Genomic DNA, 12,886 nt, shown 5'->3' with positions numbered 1-12,886 from the left:
ACCGTCCCCGGCCGGGTGCTGCCTGGCGCTGGTCCCCCTCGGTTCCTGCAGCCTGGCCCTTTTTGGGGGGGGGGGCTGTGGGGCAGGAATGGGCTCGGGGCCAGGGCTGGGGCCGTGCTGGCACTGTTTGTGGTGGTCGTGCGGCGGTGGAGCCGGGATGCCGCGGGCAGGGAGGGTCCCTCTGACTCAGCTTTTCCAGGCAGGCTCCTCGTGAGTCACCCTCTGCAAACACGAGCCTCCCCACCCGGCCCCTTCCTTCCTGCGGGCTCTGCGTGCCATGGAAAGTGGGGGGGGACTGCCTGAGTTGCCCCCTAGCCTGGCTCTGGTCTGCAGGCGGCCATGGCTCGCGTTCAGGACGAGGGCTGGGCTGGCAGCCAGCGGGCAGGGGGCTGGCACGGGAGCGGGGCCCCGGCCTGTGCCCGCAGCAGGGCTTCTGGGGCCAGGGGTCTGCGCTGCCCCCCTGTAGCTGCCCCCCTGTAGCTGCCCCCCTCTTGGCAGATCCTCTGGCGCCAGTTCCTGAAGTTCAAGGAGACAGAGCTCCCAGCCAAGGAGGCCGACAAGAACCGCTCCAAGGCCATCTTCCAGTCACTGGAGGTGAGCAGGACCCCGGGGGGGCTGTGCCCTAGGCTCTGGGGGTCCCGGTGCGCTGGGGGTCCTGGAGGATCCCCGGGCAATCCTCTCGCACCATCTGTTTGGTGCTGGGGGCGGAGGCCGTCCTGTGCCTCTCCCATTTCTCCGTTTCCGTGAGGCTTTGCCTCCGGCGTGAGCAGCTGAGACGTGGCACCCGCAGCCGGGGCTGCCCCCCGCCCATCGGTCCTGCTCCCCCCCCCCAGCCGCTGCGCTGCCCCCCGGGGCCCCGGCTGGCGGGTCTGACGAGCCCCGATGTGCGCAGGGTGCCGTGCTGTCGGGGCAGCTGAAGGTGCCCCTCGGGTACCACCCGCTGGATGTGGAGAAGGAATGGGGCAAGCTGCACGTGGCCATCCTGGAGCGCGAGAAGCTGCTGCGGGCTGAGTTCGAGAGGCGAGTGCCCCGCGGTGGGACCGGGCGCGGGGACGGGGCGCGGCGCGGGGGCTTCTGGAGCCGCTGTGGCCTCGCGGCCCCTTTGCATGCGGCTGAGCTCCGCCTGGGCTGGGCTGGGCCGGGCCGGGGTGTCCCCGCGGCCCCCCCGTCCCGTGGATGGAACCGCAGGGTGCATGAGTCACTGCCCGCCCTCGGGAAGCCAGCGCACCGCCAGCCCCGAGCACAGCACCGCTGCTGGGCTCTGCCGTGCACCGGGTGGGCTCCGCCGGGTGCCGGGTGGGCTGCACCGGGTGGGCTGCGCCGGGGCAGGGGAGCGCGGGTGCGTCGGGGCTGGCGGCACAGGCGGGAATGGGGCTGGAGCTCTGCGGCAGGCGGCCAGGGCTGGGTTGGGGCTGGATCCCAGCCCGGGGGCGGGCGCTGCTGCGCTGGGTGGGGATGGGCGAGGAGCCTGCGGGAAGGGATCCGCGCCTGCAGGGGTGGGATCTGGGCTGTGCTGGCGCAAAGTCCGGGCTGTGTGTGCAGGGATCTGAGCCGTGCCGAGACGGGATCTGGGCGTGCGTGTGCGAGATCTGAGCAGTGCGCGGATGGGAGTTGTGCCACGCACAGGCAGGATCCGTGCCCTGCAGGGACAGGATTTGGGCCGTGCGGGTCAGATCTGAGCCGTGCATAGATGGGATGTGTGCCATGCAGCAGTCTGCACGGTGCATGCACGGGGCCTCGGCCATGCAAGGATGGGCTCCGTGTCCTTTGCTGTGCGTGGATGGAACCTGTGCTGTGTGTGGACAGGATCCGTGCTATTCCGGGGCAGGGGCTGTGCCAAGCACGGACAGCATCCGTGCCCATGCACTGTCCCCAACCCTGCTCTCTCCCCGCGCAGGCTGGAGAGGCTGCAGCGCATCGTCAGCAAGCTGCAGATGGAGTCGGGACTCTGCGAGGAGCAGCTCAACCAGGCGGACACCCTGCTGCAGTCGGTGAGGGGCGGCCGTGGTGCGGTGCGGTGCGGTGGGGCGCGGTGCGGTGCAGCAGCGCCCTGACCGTGCCCCATCCCCAGGACATCCGGCTGCTGAACGCAGGGAAGGCGCCGCAGAAGGCGGCTGAGATCGATCGGGACCTGGACAAGGCGGACGCCATGATCCGCGTGCTCTTCAACGACGTGCAGACGCTGAAGGACGGCCGGCACCCGCAGGGGGAGCAGATGTACCGCAGGGTGTACCGCCTGCACGAGCGCCTGGTGGCCATCCGCACCGAGTACAACCTGCGCCTCAAGTCGGGGGCGCCGGTGGCCGCCCAGGCCCCCGCGGCACTGGGGCAGCGGCCACGGCAGGAGCTGGACGACGCCACGCTGCGCTACCTGCAGGACCTGCTGGCCTGGGTGGAGGAGAACCAGCGGCGGCTGGGGGCGGCCGAGTGGGGCGTGGACCTGCCCACCGTGGAGTCCCACCTGGGCAGCCACCGCGGCCTCCACCAGTCCATCGAGGAGTTCCGCGCCAAGATCGAGCGGGCGCGCGCCGACGAGGTGAGCCGGCAGCCTGCTACCGACGCCGCGTCCCGCCCGCATCCCAGCGCTCCCCGGCGTTGGCGTCCTCGCCCGGACCTTCCTTTTGGGGTGCTCCTGTCCCCTGGGGGCGCGGGGTGTCCCCGCGGTGGCTGCCAGCGGGGCTGCCACCCTGTGCTCACGGCTCGCTCTCCCGTAGGCGCAGCTCTCGCCGGGCCCCCGCAACGCTTACCGGGAGTGCCTGGGCAAGCTGGACCTGCAGTACGCCAAGCTGCTGGTGAGGCGCCAGGCTGGGGGCCGGGGAGACCGGAGGAGGTGCAGGGTGTGGGGGGACGTGGGGAGGACGTGTGGGACATGGAGAAATGGGGAGGAGGATGGACGGGGGATGTGGGGAGGAAAATGCTGAGGGGGGGAGGCAGGAGGAGACGTGTGGGTGGGGGGGTGCAGGCCCATCCCATCCCTGCGCCCCCTCCCCAGAACTCCTCCAAGTCCCGGCTGCGGCACCTGGAGAGCCTCCACGCCTTCGTCAGCGCTGCCACCAAGGAGCTGATGTGGCTGAACGAGAAGGAGGAAGAGGAGGTGAACTTCGACTGGAGCGACCGCAACCCCAACATGACGGCCAAGAAGGAGAACTACTCGGTACGGAGTGCCGGCGCTGCCGCCCTGTGCCGTCCCCCCCCCGCTGTCCCTGTGCCGCGCTGTCCCCGGCTGCGCACACGGCTGTCCTCAGGGGTCCCCAGCCCCCCCCGGCCCTGTGCGTGGCCCCCGCATGGTCCCAGTCCCTCTGGTGACAGGTTTGTGCACGGTGCCTCATGCAGCCAGGGGCAGGGAGGGCTCTCTGGGGCCTTCAGCCCCATCTCATCTCATCTCATCTCACCTCACGTGCTCTGCTGCGCTGCTTGCTCCCGCCCCGCTCTTTAGCTCTTTATCTCCTCATCATGCCAGCGCTGCTCTTTATCTCTTTGTTGTCTGAGCTGGGCTTCATTCTGCTCTTCCCCTCTCGCTATCTGGTCGCTCGGATGAAACCACATCTGCGCGCTGCAGCGCTGAGCGCACGCCAGTCCCGTCACCCCCCAGCTGCTGCGCGTGCAGCGCCGGGGAGGGCTGCTCAGCACCCAGCCCGTGCCCCCGTCCCCCAGCACCCCCAGCCCTGTGCCCCCCAGCTCCCCATTCCTGCCGTGGCTGCGGACCCAACACCCACCCCGAGCATCCCCCTCGCGTGTCCCTGAGCTGCAGAGCTGCACCCCAGCGTGCACAGAGCACACGCAGACCTGTGTGTGTGCACACCCACGCACACCCGTGTGGGGACCGTGCCGGCCTTGCGTGGGGCTCTGGCACTCACCACCGCCCTCGGTGCCCACGCCAGGGACTGATGCGGGAGCTGGAGCTGAGGGAGCGCAAAATCAAAGAGATCCAGAGCACGGGGGACCGGCTGCTGCGGGAGGAGCACCCGGGCAGGCAGACGGTGGAGGTGAGCGGGGGGTGCAGGACGGGGGTACCAGGGGGGGTGTGGGGGGCAGCTCAGGGGCACTGCTGTGGGGCGCGGTGGTGGGGCAGCGCAGGCTCCGTCCTGACGTGTCCCCCCCGTCCCCGTTGTCCCAGGCCTTCCAGGCAGCCCTGCAGACGCAGTGGAGCTGGATGCTCCAGCTGTGCTGCTGCATCGAGGCCCACCTGAAGGAGAACAGCGCCTACTTCCAGGTAGGGGCGGGGGTGCCCACGGGGCCCCCACCGGCCGCGGCCCCCCCGCGGCTGGGCTGTGCGGCCCTGCTCACCCCGCTCTGCCCCCCCAGTTCTTTGCCGACGTGAAAGAGGCTGAGGAGTTCCTGAGGAAGATGCAGGAGAACATGAAGAAGAAATACTCCTGTGACCGCAGCATCACGGTCACACGCCTGGAGGACCTGCTGCAGGACTGCGTTGTGAGTGCCCCCCCCGCCTTGCTGCAGCCCCCCAGGGTGACCCCCAACGCATGCACCCCACTGCAGCACGCCAAGGCTGAACCCCCACGCGTGCACCCCAGCAATGATCCCCCATATGTGCACCCCACTTGTGCACCCCAACATTGACCCCTACATGTGTACCTCACTTGTGCGCCCCAACATTGATCTCCCGTACGTGCACCCCAGCGTTGACCCCCACCTGTGCACCTGACTTGTGCACCCCAACATTGACCCCTATGTGTGCACCCCACGTGTGCACCCCAGCATTGACCCCCACGTGTGCACCCCAGCAGTGACCCCCCCATGCGCATTCCACGGCAGCACCCCAGGTTGCTGCCCCCCACCGCCGCCCTGCTGCAGGGCCCACTGCCGCCCCCCCAGCCTGCAGACAGACCCCGCGGCAGGCACGACCCCTTCTCCCCCCATAGCCCCCCCCGCCCCGCAGTGTCCCGTGGGGCCCCGTGCGGCCGGGGCTGCGGGGCCGCTCACGCCGCGCTGTGCCGCAGGACACCAAGGACCAGCTCTCCGAGTACCAGGGGCAGCTGGCGGGGCTGGCACGGCGCGCCAAGGCCATCGTGCAGCTGAAGCCCCGCAGCCCGGCCGCCCCGCTCAAGGGCCGCCTGCCCATCCAGGCCGTCTGCGACTACAAGCAAATGGAGGTGAGCGGGGCGGGAGGGGGCCGGGGGCGGCGGCGGCGAGGGCCGAGGGCCGTGCGTTGCGCCCGCGCTGGGCTGACGCCTGCCCGCCCCGCAGATCACGGTGCACAAGAACGACGAGTGCGCCCTGCTGAGCAACGCCCAGCCCTACAAGTGGAAGGTGCTGAGCGCCGCCGGCAGCGAGTCCATCGTGCCCTCCGTCTGCTTCCTCGTGCCGCCCCCCAACAAGGAGGCGCTGGAGGCCGTGCACAGGTGAGCGCCGCTGGTGCCCCCCAGCCACCAGCGGGGGTCCCCGCTTGCTCTGTCCGTCGCCCCCCGGCTGACGCTGCCTCTCCCCAGGCTGGAGGCCGCCCACCAGCAGCTCCTGGTGCTGTGGCACCAGCTGCACCTGGACATGAGGAGCCTGCTCTCCTGGCAGTACCTGATCCGCGACATCCAGCAGATCCAGTCCTGGTCCCACCTGACGGTGAGTCCCGGGGCTGGCGTGGGGCAGCACCGTGGGTCCCCGGGAGCCGCCGCGGGGGCTGACGGTGCTGCTTGCCCCCAGTTCCGCACGATGCAGGTGGAGGAGTGCAGGCAGGTCCTGCGCAGCCTGGAGACGCACTACCAGGACTTCATGAGGGACAGCCAGGACTCGCAGAGCTTCCAGCCCGACGACCGGCTGCAGGTGGAGCGCGAGTACAACGCCTGCACCCAGAAGTACGAGCTGCTGCTGCGCAGCCAGGAGAAAGGTGAGCCTCTGCCGGGCATCCCCTCCCTCCCAGAGGCGCGGGCAGGGCGAGCGCAGCAGCCGCTGACCTGGCCCCGATGTCCCCGCAGGAGAGCAGGATGAGTCCCTCTGCAAGAACTACATCTCGCAGCTGAAGGACATCCGCCTGCAGCTGGAGGGCTGTGAGACCCGCACCATCCACAAGATCCGCCTGCCCCTCGACAAGGACCCGGTCAAGGAGTGCGCCCAGCGCATCACCGAGCAGCAGGTATGTGCTTCAGGAGACACGCGGCACATGGGGACCCCTGCGCCCAGTCTGCTGCGCCGGTGGGCTGCAGACCCCTGCCCTTTCTCTGCCCTGCTCCTTCTCACCGTGGGTACGCTCCTTCCATGCGCGGGGAGCCTCTTGCTGTCAGGTTGTCGTATTTGGCACAACGTGGATGTAGGCACCAGGCTGCACCAGCAGCCTGTGAGCTGACACGCGCTGCTCTCCCTGCAGCAAATCCACCTGGAGCTGGAGGGCATCAAGAAGAGCCTGGACAAGGTCAGTGAGAAGACGGAGAAGGTGCTGGCCCAGCCAGAGCAGGCCAGCTCGGCCCCTGTCCTGCGCTCAGAGCTGGAGATCACGCTGCAGAAGATGGACCAGGTGTACAGCCTCTCCAGCATCTACCTGGAGAAGTGAGTGCCCAGCCACATGTGGCTCCACACTGTGGTTCTTCATCCTCCGTGCTGGGAGCAAACACCAGGGCATCGGCAGGGGTGGAGGGGGGAGGAGGAGGAGGAGAAGGAAGAGGAGGAGGAGGAAGGATGAGGAGGTGGCCGGCTGTGCCCTGGTGGTGCTCCCGTCTCCTCGCTGCATACTTCTCGCACTGCTGCCTGCTTGGCTCTTGGCACCCGCGGAAGCTGTCCCCTCTCTCTGCAGGCTGAAGACCATCAACCTGGTGATCCGCAGCACGCAGGGGGCAGAGGAGCTGGTCAAGAAGTACGAGGACCAGCTGAAGAACGTGCAGACCGTGCCAGCTGACCTCAAGGAGCTGGAGGCCAGCAAGGCCGAGCTGAAGGTACTGGGGCTGCGCTGTGCTGGGGGCGGGCCGGGGCCGGCGGGGACCGGGGCTGAGCTCTGCTCTGTGCCTTGCAGCGGCTGCGTGCGCAGGTGGAGGGGCACCAGCCCTTCTTCAGCACGCTGGAGACTGACCTGAGCAAGGCCAAGGATGTCAATGAGCGGATGGTGAGGGGCCACAGCGAGCGGGACGTCGACCTGGACCGCTACCGGGAGCGAGTGCAGCAGCTGCTGGAGCGCTGGCAAGCCGTCCTGACCCAGATCGACCTGCGCCAGCGCGAGCTGGACCAGCTGGGCCGCCAGCTGCGCTACTACCGCGAGAGCTGCGACGGGCTGCTCCAGTGGATCCAGGACGCCAAGCAGCGGCAGGAGAAAATCCAGGCAGTGCCCATCACCGACAGCAAGACCGTGCGGGAGCAGCTGCTGCAGGAGAAGGTAGAACCCGGGCCAGGGTGAGCGCGGGTGGCCTGGCCGGTGCTCACGGCGCCTGAGCTCACCCCCACGCATTTCCCCAGAAACTCCTGGAGGAGTGCGACCGCAACAAGGAGAAGGTGGAGGAGTGCCAGCGCTACGCCAAGCAGTACATCGATGCCATCAAGGTGTGCCGCTGGCCATGCGTGCCGCTGCAGGCTGGCCTTGCCAGGGGCACCGGGGCCGGCGTGGGGCTGCGGGGGGCAGTGCAGGGCCGGGGCCTCCAGGGGCACAGGGGCTCCCCGGAGTGCTGGCCCACCTGCTGACCTGGCTTCTCCCCGGCAGGACTACGAACTACAGCTCGTCACCTTCAAGGCACAGGTGGAGCCCGTGGCCTCTCCGGCCAAGAAGCCCAAAGTGCAGTCCGCGTCTGACAACATCATCCAGGAGGTGAGGGGGGACGCCTCGGTGTGGTCCCGGCACGTGGCTGAGCCTGGAGCTCCTTCAGCAGGAGCAGAGGGCTGCAGCACGGGGAGGGCACGGGGCTGGCCACAGCAATGTGGGGTGGCGGGGCTGGGGTCACTGTGGTGTGCTCCCCTCCCGCTGACCCCACTGTCTGCTGCAGTACGTGGACCTGCGGACACGATACAGCGAGCTGACCACGCTGACCAGCCAGTACATCAAGTTCATTACCGAGACACTGCGGCGGCTGGAGGAGGAGGAGGTAGGGGCACGGGGCATGGGCGTGCGGGGCGGCATGACTCCGGCTGCATTTTCTCTTCTTCATAACAATGGGGAACGTGGTTCATGATGACTGCCAGCCCCATCACTAACACTGGCCCACGGCCTCTAACCCCACTCTGATCTGGGCTTCCGGGACCGAAGCCGCTGGCTCTGGGTGCAGCAAATTTCCGAGCAGCGAGGGCCAGCCGGGGTGGTGCACAGCCGGCTGTGGGCGCTGCCGGGCTCTGGTGTGACCGGTGGTAGGAGGCACTTCCCAGATACACGTAGCGCAGTCAGCACCTGCCATCAGCATGACGCTGTGCTCAGGCGCCGCGGGACCGGATGCCTCGGTTGTTCTGTCTTGGTAACCTTTCTAACTCTTGGTTTCTGCCCTTGGAAGTCGAGCCGCTTTGCCAGTGCTTTGTCTTGGGGGATGTTTGTGTTGGTGGGGATCTAATGGAGGGTAAAAAACCAGGATGACTCTGGCATCCCTGCACCAGGTACTCACTCTGCGCATGTCCCCCTCCTCACGGCACCCCCGCCTCACCCCATGGCTGCCAGCAGCCTGCGCGCCCTGCTCCTGCTCACTGTGCTCCTGCCCTCCGGGGAGCCGCTTGCCCTCCCGCCTTCCTCCTCTCCTTCTGCCTGCGCTCCTGGGCACTCACTGCACCTCTCAGGGTGGCGCAAGGGGACCCGGCTCACCTGCACGTGTGCTGCCTGTGCCCGTCCCCGGGGCTGTCCCTGAGCTCGCAGTGCATGCAGCACGAGCACTCTGCAGCACGGCCCCAAGCCACACACGAGCTATGTCGGCTCCTCGGTAGCCAGCCAGCCCACCGGCTTGTCTGGAGCGGGCCGGCGGGGGACTCGGACTGGCAGGGGCAGTGCTGGTGCTTGGAGCGCATTCCACATCGTCGAGGTTTTCCTGGCAGGGAAAGCGCAGCTGGCACCTTCCTCACCCCAGCTCCCCTCTGTCCTGCTGCATCCAGCCGGGGCTCTCATTCCCCTCGTGCACGGGGCTGGGAGAGGCTCTGCCCGGACGGCAGCAGGCACGGTGGTGGTGTGCAAGCTGCTTGCATCCGTCTCCATTGCCTTGGGCTTGGCTCGCGCTCCATTCCTTGTCTGTGGTACGTGGGTCATCCTGCTTCCCGCACTGCTGTCCGGGTCCTGTCGCCTGTCTGCCCGCGCCCTGCTAAGTCAGATCAGTAGTCGTGTGTCCCCTGTCTGCCATACGTCTTCTGGAAGCTGGCGCCACCGCCTCCAGCTCGTGGGGAGGCCCAGGGAGCCGACGCCATTCCATGCGCATCCTCCACCCCTCTGCCCCGGACCGTCCCGTGTCTCGGTGGTGCGTGGTTGTGGCTGGCATTGACGCCGTGGCTTGGTCGCATCCGTTGTGATTTCTCTCTCTTCCCCCTTTCTGTTTTCTCTGCACCCTCTTTCTCCTCCAGAAAGCCGCCGAGAAGCTGAAGGAGGAGGAGAGGAAGCGGCTGGCGGAGGTGGAGGCCCAGCTGGAGAAGCAGCGGCAGCTGGCCGAGGCCCACGCCAAAGCCAAGGCGCAGGCGGAAGCGGAGGCGCGGGAGCTGCAGCTCCGCATGCAGGAGGAGGTCACCCGGCGGGAGGTGGTGGCCGTGGACGCTGAGCAGCAGAAGCAGAACATCCAGCAGGAGCTGATGCAGCTGCGGCAGAACTCCGACCACCAAATCAAGTCCAAGGTCAAGCTAATCGAGGAGGCTGAGTACAACCGCAAGAAGGTGGAGGAGGAGATCCGTCTCATCCGCCTCCAGCTGGAGACCACTGAGAAGCAGCGGGCTGGTGCCGAGACGGAGCTGCAGGAGCTGCGGGCACGTGCTGAGGAGGCCGAGCGGCAGAAGAGGCAGGCACAGGAGGAGGCTGAGCGCCTGCGCCGGCAGGTGAAGGAGGAAAGCCAGAAGAAGCGGGAGGCAGAGGAGGAGCTGAAGCGCAAGGTGCAGGCCGAGCGGGATGCAGCGCGGGAGAAGCAGAAGGCGTTGGCGGACCTGGAGAAGCTGCGGCTGCAGGCAGAGGAGGCTGAGCGGCGGATGCGGCAGGCGGAGGCTGAGAAGGAGAGGCAGATCCAGGTGGCCCAGGAAGTGGCCCAGCGGAGCGCCGAGGCCGAGCTGCAGAGCAAGCGGCTTTCCTTTGCCGAGAAGACGGCACAGCTGGAGCTGTCGCTGCAGCAGGAGCACATCACAGTGGCCCACCTGCAGGAGGAGGCCGAGCGGCTGAAGAGGCAGCAGCTGGAGGCCGAGCAGTCACGGGAGGAGGCTGAGAAGGAGCTGGAGCACTGGCGGCAGAAGGCCAACGAGGCGCTGCGGCTGCGGCTGCAGGCAGAGGAGGTGGCCCACAAGAAGACTCTGGCGCAGGAGGAGGCAGAGAAGCAAAAGGAAGACGCGGAGCGGGAGGCCCGCAAGCGTGCCAAGGCGGAGGAGTCGGCCCTGCGGCAGAAGGAGCTGGCGGAGGAGGAGCTGGAGAAGCAGAGGGAGCTCGCAGAGGGCACGGCCCAGCAGAAGCTGGCAGCGGAACAGGAGCTGATCCGGCTGAAGGCAGAGATGGAGAATAGGGAGCAGCAGCGCCTGCTCCTGGAGGAGGAGCTCTTCCGGCTGAAGAAGGAGGTGAGCGAGGCCATCCAGAAAAGGAAGGAGGTGGAGGAGGAGCTGGCCAAGCTGCGGGCGGAGATGGAAGTCCTGCTGGAGAGCAAGGCCAAGACAGAGGAGGAGTCACGCTCCACTAGCGAGAAGTCCAAGCAGCGGCTGGAGGCTGAAGCCAGCAAGCTGCGGGAGTTGGCAGAGGAGGCTGCCCGGCTGCGGGCCCTCTCTGAGGAAGCCAAGAGACAGCGGCAGCTCGCAGAGGAGGAGGCTAGCCGGCAGCGGGCTGAGGCCGAGCGGATCCTGAAGGAGAAGCTGGCAGCCATCAACGAGGCCTCGCGGCTGAAGGCAGAGGCCGAGATCGCCCTGAAGGAGAAAGAGGCTGAGAATGAGCGGCTGCGGCGCCTGGCAGAGGATGAGGCCTACCAGCGCAAGCTGCTGGAGGAGCAGGCTGCCCAGCACAAGCAGGACATCGAGGAGAAGATTGCCTTGCTGAAGCGCTCCTCGGAGAGCGAGCTGGAGCGGCAGAAGGGCCTCGTGGAGGACACACTGAGGCAGCGGCGCCAGGTTGAGGAGGAGATCCGTGCACTGAAGGCCAGCTTCGAGAAGGCCTCGGCGGGCAAGGCCGACCTGGAGCGGGAGCTGAACCGCATCCGTGGCGAGGCAGAGGAGGTGCAGCGCAGCCGGGAGCAGGCTGAGCGGGAGGCCGAGAGGCAGCGAGCACTGGCACTGGAGGAGGAGGGCCGTCGGCGGGAGGCCGAGGAGAAGGTGCAGGCCATCCTGGCAGCTGAGGAGGAGGCTGCGCGGCAGCGGCGGCTGGCCCTGGAGGAGGTGGAGCGGCTGAAGGCCACAGTGGAGGAGGCTCGGCGGCAGAAGGAGCTGGCGGAGAAGGAGTCGGAGCGGCAGATCCAGCTGGCACGGGAGGCGGCACAGAAGCGCATCGCAGCAGAGGAGAAGGCCCACCTGGCCGCCGTACAACAGAAGGAGCAGGAGCTGCTGCAGACGCGGCGGCAGGAGCAGAGCCTCCTTGACCGGCTGCGGGAGGAGGCCGAGAGGGCCAAGCGTTTGGCCGAGGAAGCCGAGTTCGCCCGCAGCAAGGCTGAGCAGGACGCCAGCCTCTCTCGGCAGCGGGTGGAAGAGGCCGAGCGGCAGAAGCAGCGGGCAGAGGAAGAGGCACAGGCCAAGGCGCAGGCCCAGGCAGATGCGGAGAAGCTGCGCAAGGAGGCTGAGCTGGAGGCGGCGAAGCGGGCGCAGGCGGAGCAGGCGGCCCTGAGGCAGAAGCAGCTGGCGGATGCCGAGATGGAGAAACACAAGAAGTTCGCTGAGCAGACGCTGCGGCAGAAGGCGCAGGTGGAGCAGGAGCTGACCAAGGTGAAGCTGCAGCTGGACGAGACGGACCACCAGAAAAGCATCCTGGACGAGGAGCTGCAGCGGCTGAAGGAGGAGGTGACTGACGCTGTGCGGCAGAAGGCCCAGGTGGAGGAGGAGCTCTTCAAGGTCCGGGTGCAGATGGAGGAGCTAGCAAAACTGAAGAGTCGGATTGAGGAGGAGAACAAGGCGCTGATCCTCAAGGACAAAGACAACACACAGAAGTTTCTGGCAGAGGAGGCTGAGAAGATGAAGCAGGTGGCAGAGGAGGCTGCCCGGCTCAGTGTGGAGGCCCAGGAGGCTGCCCGCATGCGGAAGTTGGCTGAGGATGACCTGGCACAGCAACGGGCGCTGGCAGAAAAGATGCTCAAGGAGAAGATGCAGGCAGTACAGGAGGCCACACGGCTGAAGGCCGAGGCAGAGATGCTGCAGAAGCAGAAGGACCTGGCTCAGGAGCACGCCAAGCGGCTGCAGGAGGACAAGGAGCAGATGCAGCAGCGCCTGGCCGAGGAGACTGAGGGCTTCCAGAAAACCCTGGAGGCTGAGCGCCGGCGGCAGCTGGAGATCACTGCCGAGGCTGAGCGCCTCAAGCTGCATGTGGCGGAAATGAGCATGGCCCAGGCCAAGGCTGAGGAGGAGGCCAAGCGATTCAAGAAGCAGGCGGAGGAGATCAGTGGGAGGCTGCACGAGACTGAGCTGGCCACACAGGAGAAGATGACGCTGGTGCACACTCTGGAGATCCAGCGGCAGCAAAGCGACCAGGACGCGGAGAAGCTGCGGAGGGCCATCGCCGACCTGGAGCAGGAGAAGGAGAAGCTGAAGCAGGAGGCGGCGTTGCTGCAGCAGAAGGCGGAGGAGGTACTGGGTTACGGGTCCCCTTAGCGGTGGTGGTACGCAGGGCTACCTT

General features: G+C 67.6%; 1 protein-coding gene across 21 annotated transcripts in view; it reads left to right on the top strand.

Moving 5' to 3' along the window:
- The window catches only part of PLEC (plectin), a 55,582-nt gene that overhangs the window by 35,495 nt on the left and 7,201 nt on the right, over positions 1-12,886 (top strand). For 20 of the 21 annotated variants that reach the window (XM_083823296.1, XM_083823295.1, XM_083823298.1 and 17 more), the window contains 21 exons: positions 499-594; positions 893-1,020; positions 1,898-1,991; positions 2,072-2,536; positions 2,715-2,792; positions 2,993-3,154; positions 3,882-3,986; positions 4,118-4,213; positions 4,306-4,431; positions 4,959-5,111; positions 5,206-5,360; positions 5,448-5,574; positions 5,656-5,839; positions 5,928-6,085; positions 6,317-6,495; positions 6,740-6,878; positions 6,956-7,312; positions 7,393-7,476; positions 7,634-7,738; positions 7,914-8,012; positions 9,457-12,837. In XM_083823296.1, coding sequence (XP_083679422.1) covers positions 499-594; positions 893-1,020; positions 1,898-1,991; positions 2,072-2,536; positions 2,715-2,792; positions 2,993-3,154; positions 3,882-3,986; positions 4,118-4,213; positions 4,306-4,431; positions 4,959-5,111; positions 5,206-5,360; positions 5,448-5,574; positions 5,656-5,839; positions 5,928-6,085; positions 6,317-6,495; positions 6,740-6,878; positions 6,956-7,312; positions 7,393-7,476; positions 7,634-7,738; positions 7,914-8,012; positions 9,457-12,837 — 6,471 coding nt within the window. The remainder of the gene's footprint in view (positions 1-498; positions 595-892; positions 1,021-1,897; positions 1,992-2,071; positions 2,537-2,714; positions 2,793-2,992; positions 3,155-3,881; positions 3,987-4,117; positions 4,214-4,305; positions 4,432-4,958; positions 5,112-5,205; positions 5,361-5,447; positions 5,575-5,655; positions 5,840-5,927; positions 6,086-6,316; positions 6,496-6,739; positions 6,879-6,955; positions 7,313-7,392; positions 7,477-7,633; positions 7,739-7,913; positions 8,013-9,456; positions 12,838-12,886) is intronic. The other variant, XM_083823294.1, reaches the window with a different exon arrangement.

Source organism: Anser anser (genome assembly GCF_964211835.1).
Source record: "Anser anser genome assembly, chromosome: 2".
Taxonomy (NCBI): domain Eukaryota; kingdom Metazoa; phylum Chordata; class Aves; order Anseriformes; family Anatidae; genus Anser; species Anser anser.
The sequence above is the reverse complement of the archived record's forward strand: the minus strand, read 5'-3'. Positions and strand labels throughout refer to the sequence as shown.